This window comes from Limulus polyphemus, unplaced genomic scaffold, assembly GCF_000517525.1.
Source record: "Limulus polyphemus unplaced genomic scaffold, Limulus_polyphemus-2.1.2 Scaffold2153, whole genome shotgun sequence".
In the NCBI taxonomy this organism is placed as follows: domain Eukaryota; kingdom Metazoa; phylum Arthropoda; class Merostomata; order Xiphosura; family Limulidae; genus Limulus; species Limulus polyphemus.
This window is the reverse complement of record NW_013667763.1, coordinates 101,605-118,683: the sequence shown is the minus strand read 5'-3', so window position 1 is coordinate 118,683 and position 17,079 is coordinate 101,605. Positions and strand designations below refer to the sequence as shown.

General features: G+C 33.7%; 1 protein-coding gene across 3 annotated transcripts in view; it reads right to left on the bottom strand.

Annotated features, from left to right (window-relative positions):
• The window catches only part of LOC106466107 (GTPase-activating Rap/Ran-GAP domain-like protein 3), a 184,701-nt gene that overhangs the window by 85,431 nt on the left and 82,191 nt on the right, over nucleotides 1-17,079 (bottom strand). Inside the window, exon 1 of one of the 3 annotated variants that reach the window (XM_013926347.2) lies at nucleotides 6,720-7,450. The exons of 1 other annotated variant lie outside the window; for it this stretch is intronic. In XM_013926347.2, the coding sequence (XP_013781801.2) occupies nucleotides 6,720-6,934 (215 nt within the window). In that variant the 5' untranslated portion in view covers nucleotides 6,935-7,450. Of the gene's footprint in view, nucleotides 1-6,719; nucleotides 7,451-17,079 lie in introns of those variants that run through there. One more of the 3 variants, XM_022394065.1, reaches the window with a different exon arrangement.

The following is a 17,079-nucleotide window of genomic DNA, read 5'->3' as shown; positions in this document are numbered from 1 at the left end:
AGAATATTAAAAACTTATCAAAGTTTTAAAAAAAAGTTTGACGTTAGGTCGTAGAATAACATTATAATTTTATTTATTGATAGTATTAAGTACAGTAAAGTTTAGTCCTAACTAAAGTTGAAAAAATACAAAAAACAACGTACACAGGTTACAGTGTTAATTGATCTCGTTATCGAACTTAGGCCTGACATAAAGTTTTATAAAATACAGCCTATATACAAGTAGATTTACACATTTCGTTGTCTACGATTACAAAATCGTTTGTATTGTGCTAGAAATGTTATATTTAAAGAAGTACTGTTACGATAAAGATACTAATTTGGCCGGAAATGTTTTGCGGGTCTCTGCTAGTATGTATGAATATAGCCAATAAATAAAGGACGTACCATCTATATAAAGAAGTTATGTTGGAACATCGCATTACAATTTGAAAGATTTTGTATTCATTACCAACATTTACAACTTCATATCTATAAATGCGTGAGCCAAAATCAGTTAATAACTACTTTCTTGAATGTTTAACAAAAACCATAAAAAATTCTGATTCATCTATGAGTCATAAGTGTCACATATTTTTAACTGTACAAGATATAACTGTGCTTATAATAGGAAAAAAATGAACAATTTTATGCTCTAAAACTAACATTTTTAAGACGAAGAAAATCACGTGCATATTACTTGAACTGTAGTAACTGTGAGGTGTATTTACTCGATATATTCTAAACTGTATAACAGAAATACCCTCACCAAATATAATAAAAAAGCCCTCCTTAGAATCTGATTTACATACATAAGTAGTTAATGAGTGTTTAAAAGTTTCTTCCATTATTTTGCTGCAGTTTATGACGTTTATCGAAGGTTCATTATCGAGACTTTACATGGAATACCTTACGCTCGCAATTGAGAGGTATTGAGTGGGAAACATTCCATACGGTAGTACCTGATGAAGCGAACAAGAGGTGAACTTCAAGAAAGTTTATTTTCTAAACTTCTGAATGTCACGCTATCCGGAAATTATCATTGTTACGATTGAGAGTGGTTCCTTACGAGATACAAAATGGATACTAATTGATTTGCAACATAACTTCTGCTGTGATAACAAAAATGTAAAATTTCATCACATGTTATGACAAGTAATTTTATTTGTAGATGAGATAAAGAAATAAACTTAATAACACGTGCTGTTCGCTTGGTTGTCTCACGCCGTCTTTTGCCATTCAATTGATACGAATTACTTTGTGTGAGAGAACAAACCATATCAGAAGCAGTGGCTAGCCTTATACAGCACAACTGATAACCAGTAAATGAAAACAACAACTAGTACTTTAATAAGGAATTATGAGATAAAATTATCACCAAAATAATACAAGAACTAACACGTGTGTTGTAGAATAAAACACTGTGTTATACACGATAAAGACTAATCAAAAGAACGAGAGGAAATATTTAGTTAGGTATAAAAACTGATAAACTCAGTTATTTGGTGTTAATAAATACATACAGTTTTAAAATAATCATTTTGATTGTTCAAAGTCAGTGAAACTGATAACCCATTGATTACATCTTTCCATATACGTCATCAGGTGTATCAGAGGCAAGGTTGTCTACTAAGCTAGCACATTTAAACCATTGTTCACAAAATATTTTTCCTGAAAGCAGTTTGCTTTTTTTCTACACATTTAAGTGACTAAGATCAATACGTTGTAAGTGAATCTTTTAATATCACAATAGAAATGATACAACCTACCACATATATATTTACAATCTTGAATTGTTCAGAATGTGTCTAAATTTACAAGCAATCAGGAGGAGATGAGTTGCACAGATGTGAAATATGTAAGACAGCACTGATGTTTCGGCAGTAGCATGTCAGGTGAAACTTTGCATTGTTTATAAGATGTTTTCACACAATTAAATCCATACTAGTTTAGTTTGTAAAACTAAAGAACATAAAAAATATGTATTAGTATATATGGTTAATACTGGCTGGATCCTGACCAAGTAACTGACATAAATGATAGAAAGTGACATATAATCATATAATATAAACTTCTTTAAGTTGATTCTAAACGTGAGATACAATAATAAGTCACAAAAAAGACGTGCCAGACAAAATTAAGTGACAAGCTGCCAGTCGAGTAAATTAGTTCAGTAGGACAGTTCATAAACAAAGAAGTAGTAATTGAGAAACGAAAACAACGAACCAACCCTGTTACTTGTTATTAAGCACGATGATATGAAATAATTATATTGACTGAAAGAAGTCGTGTTTTTATTTTCTGGGAATTAATACTTATAATTGGTGATTTGGGCGCTCGATCGCAATCTGAGGGTCGCGAGTTCACTGAATATGCTTCGCTCAGTATGGTTGCCAGCCACCTGAGAGTAAACATTATTGACTTACATAAATACCGGCCGACGCCAAACTAGATTGGATTAAGGTCGTAATGAAAAACTTATAATAAATTTGTCGTGGTTGCTTACGATTTTAATTAGGAATAGGCCTAAAAGGGTCTTGCTTTAGGTTTCAATGTTGACGTCATTACGACCGTGGAATATTACATTCGATTTCAAACTTGTCGTTTAACGTTATTAAAAACTCGTTTAATGTGGCTATTAACCACACTACACTCGCTAGAAGTCCATAGCCTTACTTAATGTTTCGCAGGTTATAGTATAAAATATTACTAAATACCTTAGTTTTATTTAAAATACTGCTATTTTTGTCTTGATAAATATTAAAATTATAATTACATAGATTTTTTTTTGTTTTCTAACGTATTAAATAAAGTTTTGATGCCTCAAGTTTCGTTTAATGTTGTGCTAAACGTCCCTAATTTCATTTCTTGTTGTTTGTTTTATGGTATAAAGTCTTACTACCTGTCCCTAGTATCACTTCATTATATTATTGAAAACTACTTAAATAGGGTACATAATGCCCGAGCTAGAGAAGCATCGTCCCTTTTAAAATGAAATAAGATGTCAAAATAATTTTAATCATGTCACTCCTAAACGGTGTAATAAGTTTCCAATATATATATAAAAATACCACAGTAGCATGTAAACTATACGTTGCTAATAACCAACCATTTTAACCTGTACCTGAACTAGCTTACTAGGGCAACTGATAAGATAAGGATGAAATCACTTAACCAAATGTATCATGCTTACGTGACACGGGCATTAAGTACCACCTTTTTTATTCGCTCAGATACACCTTTGAGGTCGAAGTTTGGTAAAGTTTTAATAATATTGCTTTGGTGTATTATTAGCGACGTTTATACTTAACCTTTTAATCTTAATATATTTGAACAAGAAAACCCGAGACACAGCAACTTGACTGGCAGTGTTTTCAGTTTGTGCGATGCACGTACCATTTTGTATACTGTTGCAAAATTAGTTGCTAAGAACCACTAAGGTTTTGTTTTCGCTTTTCGGAATAACTTATATATTAGCTCTTTATCAATGTTTATTACTGTATTAACTTCTAACACATGTAACTTAAAAGCTCACTTTAAATAGGTAAAGTATATTGACAAAAATATTATTTTGTTATATTCTGCTGTGTATTTATCTTAAAACAAAATAATTTATAAAGCACACATATTTTTACAACAGATATTAAAATTATTCAGAAAAAAATAATAATCAAACTTAATTCTTAAATTCAACATCACACGATTGGTAAAACAACGAGATAAAACTGAATTCAACATGAGAAAAAGGTGTAAAACAATTCGATAAAACTGAATTCAACATGAGAAAAAGGTGTAAAACAATTCGATAAAACTGAATCCAACATCACAAGAGGGTTAAAACAACCAGATAAAACTGAATCCAAAATCACGAAAAGGTGTAAAACAACCATATAAATTGAATCCAACACCATAAAAAGGTGTAAAACGACCAGACAAAACTGAATGCAACATCAAAGAAAGGTGTAAAACAACCAGATAAAACTGAATTCAGCACACAATTTATAAAAACACACAACATCCGTTCGATTAACTTCTGTTTTAGGTTGTGTTCCACTTGTACGAAGCTACGCTTGTATATATAATCTAATAATTCTTCTATCCTAATAATACAAACACCACAACTCATACCAGATTGTACACAATGCCGTTTTACTAAACCTATATGTACAGACAAACAATTTCCTACATGTCGTCTTTAATTACCATTTGAGTTACGATCGGAGTAATTCGTAAACACCGGCAATAAGTACATCACTGGATGTTGATTTAGAAACCAATAAGAATTCGTAGCACTACAGGCAAGAGGGCTTTTTCTTTGTGCATAACATCATAAATTAAAAGTTACATTTGGTTATTATACATTCATGAAGCGTGATTAATGGCTTTATCAATCAATATATCTTGTCTCTGTTTAGATTACAGAATCTGAGCCCGGCATGGCAATCTGCGGGTCGCATGTTCGAATCCCCGTCACACCAAACATGTTCAACCTTTCAGCCGTGGGGGCGTTATAATGTAACGGTCAGTCCCACTATTCTTTGGTAAAAGAGTAGCTCAAGAGTTGGAGGTGGGTTGTGATGAGTAGCTGCCTTCCCTCTAGTCTTACATTGCTAAATTAGGGACGGCTAGCGCAGATAGCCCTCGTATAGCTTTGCGCGAAATTCAAAACAAACAAACAATTACAGAATCTGAGTAATAAAGAACTAATGAGAACACAACAGCTTATTACTAAGGACGTTCGTCATGCATATCTATTTTTCTATCTATCCATCCATCTATTTAGTCCATGAAACAGTCTAAAATAGGTTACCGACAACTAAACCTACAATTACCAGAATAATTTCACATAAAGGAATGAGCAATGGAAAGAGATAACTTACTTAATTCATGTGGTAGTATTCTTACAGAGATGTAGACAGGTTCAAACATTAAGGCATTTTCATATCTTATATACAGGCACTGGCATCACTACTTAAGGTTGTGTGTAGTGAAAAAATATTCAATAACCACTATATACTTGGACTTGTTCTTCTCGTGCTCCAGTACAAGTAACTAAGCCAACGGTTACAAAATTCCTCTGTTTAAATCGCATTATTTTAATGAAGAAACCTAAATTTAAAACAGTTAACTGAAAGATCAGTGTCGCTTGTCTGAACCTAAGAAAGTGCTAGATGAGGCTCTCTTAAAGTAATTTTCATAGTTGTGAAACAAAGTTATGTGTATTTATGTTTATTATACACTTGAAGCATTGTTAAGTAACTAAAAATCACGGTTTATTAACATGATATATATATATAACACTCATGTATTTACAATTATTATACACTTGAAGCATTGTTAAGTAACTAAAAATCACGGTTTATTAACATGATATATATGTATAACACTCATGTATTTACAATTATTATACACTTGAAGCATTGTTAAGTAACTAAAAATCACGGTTTATGAAAATGTTATATGTGTATAACACTCATGTATTTATGGTTATTATATTATACACTTCAGGCATTGTTAAGGAACTAAAAATCACGGTTTATGAATATATGTGTATAACACTCTCCTCACAAATGAATGAAGATTAGTAATCGTTTTCTAAAACGGCAATCTATATATGAAACAATATCTCCCTCCCCTAAAATTGAAGTTTTGAAATAGATGTAAAACCAAAAGAAACAAAGTAAACGACTACTTTAAATTTTAAAATGTTGTGACATCTGGTGTTCGAAACACTATACTATACTAAAAAAGAAATATCATTAAGAACGTGAACATATTTATCTTAATAAAAATACCTCTCTACAACACTACTCTAAAGTATCTACATATTTTGTACAATTCTAAGATTTTTAGTTGCATGTTTAGCTTTAGATGATATAACAGACAGATTACATACTAACATGAAAATAATATCGGACAGAAAGTACTTTGGCTAACTAACTGATCAGAAAGTTTCATATTGAACTCTATTAAACGATACCTTAATTAAGTAATAAAAAAACAATATTTAGTTTAGGACTACTGTAAAGCACAGTTCACGATACCTTAATAAAATACAATATATAGTTTAGGACTACTGTAATGCACAATTCACGATATATTAATAAAATACAATATATAGTTTAGGTCTACTGTAATGCACAATTCACGATATATTAATAAAATACAATATATAGTTTAGGACTACTGTAATTCACAGTTCACGATACCTTAATAAAAACAATATTTAGTTTAGGTCTACTGTAATGCACAATTCACGATATATTAATAAAATACAATATATAGTTTAGGACTACTGTAATTCACAGTTCACGATACCTTAATAAAAACAATATTTAGTTTAGGGCTACTGTAATTCACAGTTCACGATACCTTAATAAAAACAATATTTAGTTTAGGACTACTGTAATGCACAGTTCACGATACCTTAATAAAAACAATATTTAGTTTAGGACTACTGTAATTCACAGTTCACGATACCTCAATAAAAAATAATATTTAGTTTAGGAATTAGGACTATTGTAATGCATAGTTCAAGTTCGGAATTTTCGACAAAGATAAATAAAAAACTGCCCAATTTTTCACGCGTGTTAAGTAAAATTATGCATACATTTCTGGATGTTAGGAAAACATTATATCATGATATTTATTTTGAACTTACGAAGAAACCCAAACCGAGTTTACACACATAACTTTATGTGTTACAATCGAGTCACTTGAGAAGTAATTAGGAAGACTCACCCACGAAGGTCAAAGGTCAAGGGCACCGAGTTGGCTAAGCGCAAAGGTTCCTTAAGTACAGAGTTGAGGCTGAAAACAGTTGACGTGGTTTTCTTTTTTCGCCTGGAGTTGGTGGTGAAAACCCGCCGAAGTTTGCTTTCAGCGCAGCATCGCTGGCTCTTTTCTTCGGTAAGCTCAACCAGGTCTGAAACAGACCCTCGGTAGTGGCACAACATGCTTTGATCTAGTGTTAAGTAGGGGTATATCGCTATCTTGGTATATATATTTATATATGTGTGCGGGTTATAAACTAAAGTTACTTACTTACACATAAACATCATTTCGATGTTATATGACAGTATTGGTGCTTTTCGTATGCTTGCAAGTTATCAATATTGTTTTTTTTTTTTGTAAAGACGTTTCGAAAGTGACAATTTTGGTACACTCTATTTAAGCAATGTTCCACAATACTGATGATGCGAAGAAAATTAGAATGAATATGCAGCGTATGAAATGAATGTATTAGGCAACGATTATGTCTAATTGCTGTATCTCAGAAGCAAGATATTTTCCGATCGTTTCTCGGAGAGAATGAACCTATTTTTCGAGAACTTCTCTTTAAGTCCTTCCCTTTTGTTGGAGATATGGAAGCTTTAGGCTTGCTCCGGAAATCGTCGTCTACGCCGGAGCTGTCACGTGCACGCTTCAGGCAATAATGAAAAGACACTAACTAAAGTGGGCTTTAACCACCCCTTGCTTCTCCGTGCTTTCGCAGAGGCAGGTGCACTGAGCATTAGAACCTTAGCCTCAACCCAGGTAGCTTCACGAGGAACTTGGGAGGTTGCTACAATTATATAGTTTACTTTTATTCCTAGGAACGTTCACGTTAGTCGAAGAAAATATATGTTAATATATTAAGAATAAATTTAATAAAACGCTGCTATTAAATTACGTAAAATACACGGGATTTTGTTTGTGGTAGGAGACATTTATTTACGTTATTTTATGACCTAAATGAAAAATAGATAAATAAAAAAGGTACTACGAACAGGAGTTCACGTAAGTATTTATGTAGGCCGGGAATGGTATGATCGTTAGCGTAACGGAGTGTGAATCAGCGGGTCCATGGTTTGTGTCCCGTTACCTGAAAATGTCTGTGAGCGCGTTATAAGAGTGCTCGCGAAATTCATCTATTCGATTAGAGTAGTTCAAGAGTTAGCGGATGGTGCTGCTGACTACATGCCTTCACTCCAATCAATCAGTTCCGAATTAGGGATAGCCCTTGTATATATATATATATATATATAGCCTTGTGCGAAAATCCTAAATAATAGTAAGAAGAAAACAACAACAACAAAAAAACGTTAGGTATGAAATGTTTATTTAAGAAAATACCTGCTACGACTACTTCTAAAGTTTTTCCACCTGAAATTGGGATAGAGCCTGTGATTTCCTGTTTTATAAAAAACCGTTCCAAAACACATCAAAAGTAGATACATTTACTTATTTTGTTTGAAAAGAGTACTTAATTGTTATGTTTAGTTTGTTTTGAGCAAAGCCACATTGGGCTATCTGCTGCGTCCACTGCGGCAACTCGAACCCCGGATTTTATCGTTGTAAATCCGTAAACTTACTGCTGTCCCACCTGGGGACGTTATTTTAGGTAATGTATGTTACATTATGTAAAAAATAAAAAAAAAATCTCAGCCAATCAAAAATGGGACACAAGTCCTCCCATTGATATGCTTATTGCCAGTAGCTTTATCGAATATTCTGGAACATTTATGGAAATGGCAGATTTCAAATACCGGGATGAAAATAATAAACGATCTGAATCAAGAACAACAAAGCTTTTTCTTTTCTTTTGCATGTGTATCTTCAAGTGTACTGATCAACAACTGGTTACCCATGTACTCCTTTCAGGAAAAGATCTAATCAACAAATCTAAAATCAAAGTTAAAAAAAAAGGTTGAAAATCGAAGCAACGGATCGTTACTGACACTGGATTAAAAAAAAAAAGCATGTCTGTAGTTAAGCACAAAGCTACACAATGGGCTATCTGTGTTCTGCCCACCACGAGTATCGAAGCCCGGTTTAAAATATGACTTATACAACTCACAGATTTTAAAGACTGGTTTATTTACAGAGTTTTTTATTATTATTAAAAGTTTCATCTGTACGAAACAAAAGTCATTCCCTTTTTCCCACTTGTAAGCTCTAATGGCTGACAAGGTAGCAGTTATATCAAGATCTGTAGCAGGCGTAACATTTTTACTTCTGAATTTTTTTTTATATGTACACTAAAATATTTTATAGGTAAATTTGTACTAGACTTCGCTGATGTCTGAGAGATAAATAACTCGTATTTGAATAAATACATCTAGTCTCATTTTCTCAGATAATTCAGTTATATACATTATATAAGAGACAGTACTTTCTTCGGATATAGTTTTCAAAGTTTTGAAATCAATAACGTACTTAGGGAAGAAAAACAAGCTTTTAAATAGTGTAAACACGTTTCCCATTGTCAGAAAAGAACGCAAGAAGCTTTAATCCGTTAGCAGCGAATCCGTGTACAAAAGCAGACGTCATTACTAAGATTGTAGTTTAGTAAATCCTAAAAGTGGTAGTACTTTATTTCTATCTTCGTGTTCTAATTGCTGGCCTACGTTTTCGCCTTTTAAACAAACTTACGTTTCATATTTTATTGATAGTTATATAACAGTATGGCTTATTCTTCCTAAAACTATCTGAAGAACAACTTATCGTTTCTAAAACTATAAAAAAGGTCACCTTATTATTTCTAAAAAATAACTGAAGAAAAGGTTAAACCTTCTAACAGTATATAAAGACCAGATTATAGTGGTTTTAAAAAAATATCTCAATTACAGAGAGTAAATGCAAAAACACGTAATCATTCTAGAAAGTAATTATCCTGAACGGACTCCGATGTCTTAATTTGGTGATTAGTTGAAATTGCAAACTTTTAAGCCGTGATCAGAATAAACATAATATGTTTGCTTGAACTGACGTATTTTTAAGATAACGATTGTTGATTTTAATAAACTGGATAATTCTCAACTTGAATTCCCGGTGAAGGACGTAATGAGAGTAAGACTTTATTAATTTTCTTGATATCGGATTTAATATATAACTTTATCGCAAATACTGAAGAAAATAAAGATAAAGAGTTTCTAAATTTTTGAAAAAAATGGTTTTAAGTTTCTGATTTACTCTATAATTGGTAAAATAACCAAAAACTAACTCAAGGTCTTGAGCTAAACGACCTTAATGGAAACTAAAGATTATTTGACTTCGTACGCATATAAAAACTAAAGCAGGCCTAAAGGGGAAAAAAAAAAGATTTGAGGATCGAGCAAATAGAAATAGGAATAGTGGCAAACTACACAAAAATAGCCAAAATGACGTTGAGAGCTAAATTTGCTGTTATTAGTTTTTCCTCGTGTAAAAGCGCCACCACTTTTCAGGTAGAAATAACTTCTTCCTCAGACAACACGCCTATGAATTTCTTTCCTAATTAACTGCATCTGACACATAATAACTTACAAACATTTACTTGCTCATTATTTGCGACGTATATAATCAACTATTAAGACCCAGTAGTAAGTTGAACGCCTACTTCGATAATCTTAGACCTAAGTCTTGATTCACAAGAGAAAGGTCTGTAGGGCTTAACGCAATCCGTAAGATTAGTCTCTTTATTACAACTAGTAAGACGCTTAGAGAACGTTTACGAATAATATTCGTTTCTCTAGCATTAAGATATCCATTAAGATATTCTAAGGTATATGATTAGGAAAGTGAATTCTATACTCAGATGAATTTGTATAAGGATCATGATGTGACATTTTCAGGTAAAAACTACTACTGATTTCCTGCCAAGAATCAGATAGAGGATTCGCAAATAACTATAGATTCGTTCAAGAAATAAGGAGAGTGATGCTGATTGGACAAATTAACTGAGTCTTCCTAGTGTGTGTAAAAATGAAAATAACTTTTATTAAAGAACAAACGAAAAGAAAACGCAGCGTACGCTCGCGCACATGAAAAGCCAGTTGCTTCTATTAGGCTGTGTTTAGATCCATAGCTTTCTCTCTCTCGGGATAGATTTTCGTCGGACTAAACACGATTATTTTACATGAAAATATTCACTCTAACCTCATAGCAGATCTGAACCAAGAAAGCGCGCCGAAAATTCAACAGGTAAACTCGCTTACTTCATCAAGTTGACAGTATCAATTTGTAACATTTATTGCCTCATAGCATTAGTTTTGATGTAACATTTAGTCAATGTCATAATCGGTAAGCAAAAGATATTACAGTGTCAATCCTTTTAACTCAAATACTATATATTACTGATATATCCTATCCGGCCGAAGAAACCTCACCTATTGGAGGGAACATATAAACAAAGCAATTAACTGAAGTAAGCTTAACGATATTGTAAACCACGAGTTTCCTCCATTACAGGACGAAAACTAAATAACTGAAAACTATTGAAAATGTCTTTAAACTTGCGACATGGTTGAAGAGTACATTAATTTTATTCCTCAAAAATCAGAACTACTTACACGCCTCATGGAAAACACAAACTTTTAGGAATGAACTACACCTTAATACAACAAGATAAAATCCTCTAAATACAACATAAAATACGATACAGTAAGAAAGTATAATCTTTATTTATAATCTGAGAATGAAAAAAATCAAAGTATTTCATTAAAATAAAAAACTCTTTAATTAGAACTGGAGACCAAAAATCAATCCCTTATATATGATCTTTTAATTTTAGAAATCAAGTAAAAACACTAAAGAACGTGACAAAATGAAATGGTCAAATAGAAACATTTTAAATGTATTTCATGTGAAATATAAGACAATGCTTGTTTGTTTGTTTTTAATTATGTACAAAGCTACACAAGGGCTATCTGTGCTCTGCCCACCACGGGTATTAAAAGCCGGTTTCTAGCGTTGTAAGTCCGCAGACATACCGCTGTGCCATTGGGGGGTTATAAGACAGTGCATTTCACAATAAAAGAATGATAATAATTAACAAAACCTTTAATTGTATATATAATTTACCAAATTCTCAGTGTTAAAAGTATTTTTGATATTGTTTCATTCTGATTCATTATCCATTGGTTTTTGAATTCATTGTTGAAACAATATCAAAAATACCTTTAACACTGAGAATTTGGTTTGTTCGTGTCGTCCCTAATTTTGGGGTGATAAAATAGAGGGAAGGCAGCTAGGCAGCACCATCCACCGCCAACTCTTGGGCTACTCTTTTAACAACAAATAGGGAGATTGACCGTCACATTATATCACCTTCATAGCTGAAGGGGCGAGCATGTTCGGTGACGGGGAGATGAATTCGCGACCCGCAGATTACGAATCGAGCGCTCTAACCATAACCACCAGGCTAACATAAAGGAAGATTGTCATACAAAAACCTTTATCACGAAACGAACACATCATTATAACAGTTAAAAGAAAATGTAGACATAAATGAAGATTACTGTATAATAACAACAAAAAAAGAAGATGATATAATTAGAAAAACAAATTCAAACCTTTAACACTGAAAATACCCATTTTAATTTGAATATACAAGCAGTAGCATGGTAAGCTTACAGTATATATATATATATATATATGCTATGCATGAAATTAAAAATAATAAATGTATACATATAAAAAGTCCCTGTTCTTTTACACACGCTCACATGCAGTCTATATATATAAATAATAATAAGGTGAATATACAAAACTACCCAACCAAGAAATACCCAAATCCGTGCACTGATGAATGCAAAAGGCAGAGGGATATCTAAAAGTGATTCCAATTTGAATGAAAATATAAGATAAACAATATAAGTTACAATAATTTGATCTATATTACAAAATATACAAATTTCCCAAAACTGTCCAAAACATTACTCACACTCACTTCAATCCCACCAACAAATTCTCTAGGACCACCACTGTCTTTACTCTCTGCTACCATTGTTTTTTACTTTCTGCCTCAGATGATCTTCCTTCGTGTTGCTTGGTTCATACTTCTATCTATTTGGCTGCCATTTCTCAAGTGTATTTTCAACACTGAAATGTACTCGAGTTTGAGTGGTATGTTATCAACTTCAGTAGTTTTTCTCAGAGTTCATTCATTGTATTTTTAGTGATGGATCCTGGCATCTCTTTATGGGAAGCCCATCATTCATGACATGTACATCCTATCTGAGCAGCCAGAGGTTGATGCCCCCATCCTCGATGTGAAGACTCCCTCATCGTTGGCAGAAGCTGGTTCATAAATCACCTAGCTTTCTGGATGCCTGTCATCACAGTCTTCTGATCCTGAGTTATCCTGAAGCCCATCTGCACCTCAATCGTTTTGGGGCTTGAGCACCCAAAAGCTCTTCTTCAGTTTTGGGATGTAGTTTTCCCTTTAAAGATGCATGTATTTTCTGGTAATTGTAGCACATACTCCAATGAGACAGATCGTTGATCCCATCACTCCTCCAGCTTCATCTCTTCCTTTGGTAGTGTCAAGAGTGGCAATGCCAAAGTTTATTGAATGGCTTGAAGGCTAAGATCCTCTGGAGTTGTAGCTGGTGTTTCCATTGTTGGGCTCCCAGTTGCAGGGATTATGATCCTCTTAGTATTTTGATTCTTTGCTATTGAAGGTGGTAGTACAGACCGCAGGGCCATTCTGAATGTGTCAACTAGCAACGCATCCTCATCCCTGATCTCAGACTACATTTAGGTCAGGCTATGCCTGGAAATTCCAATTTTGGTGGCTTTCTTTGTCTCCTCGCTGAGAAATAAGTCTTGCACATCATCCAAGAACTTAGCTAAAAGAACATCAAAAGCCCGTCTTAGGAAAGAGCAAGACAGACAAAGTACTGGCTAGTCTATGATAGAGAGACTAATCGTAGCTAAAACTTTACCTTAAATAATGGAAGTCTCGATTAAGTGAAAAGGTCGATTGAATTCTAATTGGCCAAAGGACCAGCTGAGTGTGTAAGTTAAAGGGCAGTTTTAATGATCAGTTGCATCCGTGTACTATATATTGGTCAAATGACATGTCTATAGGCTTAACATGCACTCATGCTCATTTTCGTTTACAGAATATGTGCCAAGGAACTTGATGACTTCCCAATCTCATACTTTCCCTGCAATTTCATTTGATCAGCTCTCTCTGACTGTGCTGTCCTCCGTTTACCCTGCTAGACAGTAGAAATATTCACGCCTAACTTTCTTAAACAGCCTCATCTCTAATTTATTATTTGATTGTTATGAAATGGCAGTGTTGTGTAGGGGCAGTCAAATTCAACTTATGTCTACTTCAGGCTTCACAAAATAAATAATACGGTAAAATTATGACATGTCGAGGCTTTTGAGCTAAAAGTATATTTACCGAGGTTAAAATTCGTGCTGTTATATTGTGATATATTATATCATTGATGAAAGATTCGACATTGTTTTTATAGAAAGATCAAATATTTTTTGTGAGATTCTTAGAGTGCTTTTTTTAAAAACAATGGACGAAGCTTTGCATCGGAAACTTCACTTAATGGCTTCAAAAGCAAGGGATTGCAACACCCTTTCAATTACATTATTGTCTTGTAAATAATCAAGTGATAATTGTACAAAATAGACAATACGTTGCATCTTAATATCACTCAATGGCTTGGAAAGCAAAGAATGCCAATTTCTTAAAGATCATGACTATACAGACCAGAGACTGTCCTGACTATCAATAATCGGGTAACAGCCACAAACTGTAGTCCATACATTCTGCCAGAACTTGCTGCTGAATTTTTCAGAAAGCAAGAAATACTACTTCTTTTCAATCATCAGGCTCTCGAACTAATGATCATACTAACTGTGATAATCAAGCATTAACCAATGGTGTATTCCATATATGCTATTCTACCTTACCGCTCTGGGTCACTACACCCTTTTGGTCAGTAGCCTTCCAACTACCCAGCCCTCCTAGCCTTTATGATGAATCTCATCTATATCAATCAGGAGGATGACATTTGAATTTCATTCTCCAGTCTCAGCATGTAGTTTGTTCGACTACCAGTTGATGAAAGACCACCTGATAGGTATCTGCAGCTTTCTCTCCATCATCAGGTTGGCCAGGATGACTCCAGATCGTAATCCTGTATTTCTCATCATGCTATCTGATCAACCTGTTGTTGGACAAATTCATGTGCATCAATGACTATTGATCTTAGCATTCTACATATTCTTGGGGACATTGGGGAACTCCTCTTTCTGGTGGAAGACTACATGACACGTCCACAGGAAATAACACTTCTCATCTTAACATAATCAGGCTCGACAAAAACCCGTGGACCCCTTTTCCTTTGTTCTATATGCCATCATCGCATGTGGCAATTGTTTGTCCCAGTTGATTCTGTCAGAATTAACACACTTTACTAGCATTCATTCTGTCAAACCATCGGACTTGAAATTTGAGTCTTTACCTTTACAAAACTCACCATATACTTGGCTGTTGAAGTTAACTCCCTTAAACATGCTATCCAATTCTCAGTTAACACATATTTAACTATCTGAGCTAACATATTGAACAATGTATAATCTTCAACCCATTTTTGGAATAAGTGATGATGATGAGTATGTAGTAATAATCTATTGAAGTCTTCAATAGTGAATCAGCAGTATCCAGAACTATCCTTTGGAGATGAAACCCAGTAATCCTTTGTTGAAGTTTATATTGTGTTGGCTAGTTTTTCTTTGGGCAGTATACACTGTACAGCATTCAAACCAGAACTCAACAGCTCAAAATACTTGAAAACAGAAGAATCACCATTGACTGTTAGCACAAGTGTGGTTAACACATTAGTGCATATCAATCTTTGTGTTTTGCAAAGTCTAGAGTATTTTTTGCTGCAGAGCTTTGAGTATTACTAGCTGCAGTACTGTAGGAGCACAATACATATACGTAGACTGAAAACAATAGTATAGCACATATTATTACAACTACTTGTACAGGTGCCACAGAGTACGTGCATCTGTACTACTCTTCTCTACTAGTGCCATGATTGACCTTGCTGGACAGTTAGGAGTGCCCAAGCTAGATCTGAGTTTTTTATTTTCCATTCTGGAGCTCCTGAAGTATTAACTTCGGCATCCATTGGACTCGTCTACTCATGTTTGACTTTTACTACAGCCATAATGGCCTTGATTTCAACTCTCACACTGCTTGTCTAAGATCAGGATATTCCATGCACAGACAAGGTAGCACCATGGGGTAAAATAGTCTATTCGTGTTTCTATGTTGTGAGTCCAAGCAATGAACTGTGATAAAGTTATATTCTTGCAACACTGTTATTCAATATGCTACCATACTTTAGTACTGTCTTTTTGGACAGAAAACAGTGTATTTCTATGCTGTGTGGATTTTATAACCACAGAACATCGCTTGTGTACATGGGGGTATTATTATTACTCTGTTCTCTATATATATGCTCATGCAGACCACTATTCCTGGCCTCGATCTGGGTGGCATTGGGTGACTTTTCAGTGGAACATCATTTCATCAATTGCACAACTTAAATTAACAAATAACTATATTCATTTTGTGGGCAACATCTTCCAGACTAAGCTGGAGGTCTATCTTTCCTCTAATGTTTAATATATTGCCTGTTACGTATTAGAATTTTAAATAACCTGAAACTGAGTTAACTAATACTTTAAATTTAGTAGTTAAATTGTAATTGGATTTAGCAGTTAAATAAAAGCCGATATATAGTCAGTTTATGATATTTGCCAACAAGATTGATACACACAGTTTTCTTTTTTTTAGCACAAATACGTTTTAACTTACACACAACAATACAATTTACAATAACAGTTATTGCAAACAATGATTTATAAACAAAAGTTTCACAAACTTACAGTCTTCTTTCTAGTTTGGAACTTCTTTGATATCTTATCGAGGGTTCACGATGAGTGAGTTAATTACGAGTTATAATTCCCTTAACAGGGAGCTAGCTAGCTTTGTCCTTTGCTATTTACCAGCCACACATGCCAAGTTTACCACGATGAATTTATATAATGTTTTCGTAGAAATACTAATGTCCAATGAGGATCCACTGAAGTTAAATGATTTGTAATGTTCGAACTTTGTAAAGGTTCCTAGTCAAATATCTAAAATTTTCTGATTGGTAAGCGTTATAACAATCACAGTTATAGCTTTTAAAGTCTATAGCACACTGACTATAGCAAACTAATAATAGATACTCTCTTTTTTGTGGCGTCGCGTTGGTTATACTTATAGGCGTGTGGAGTCTTTCTCGAAATTTCAGTTTTACGTAACAATACTGAG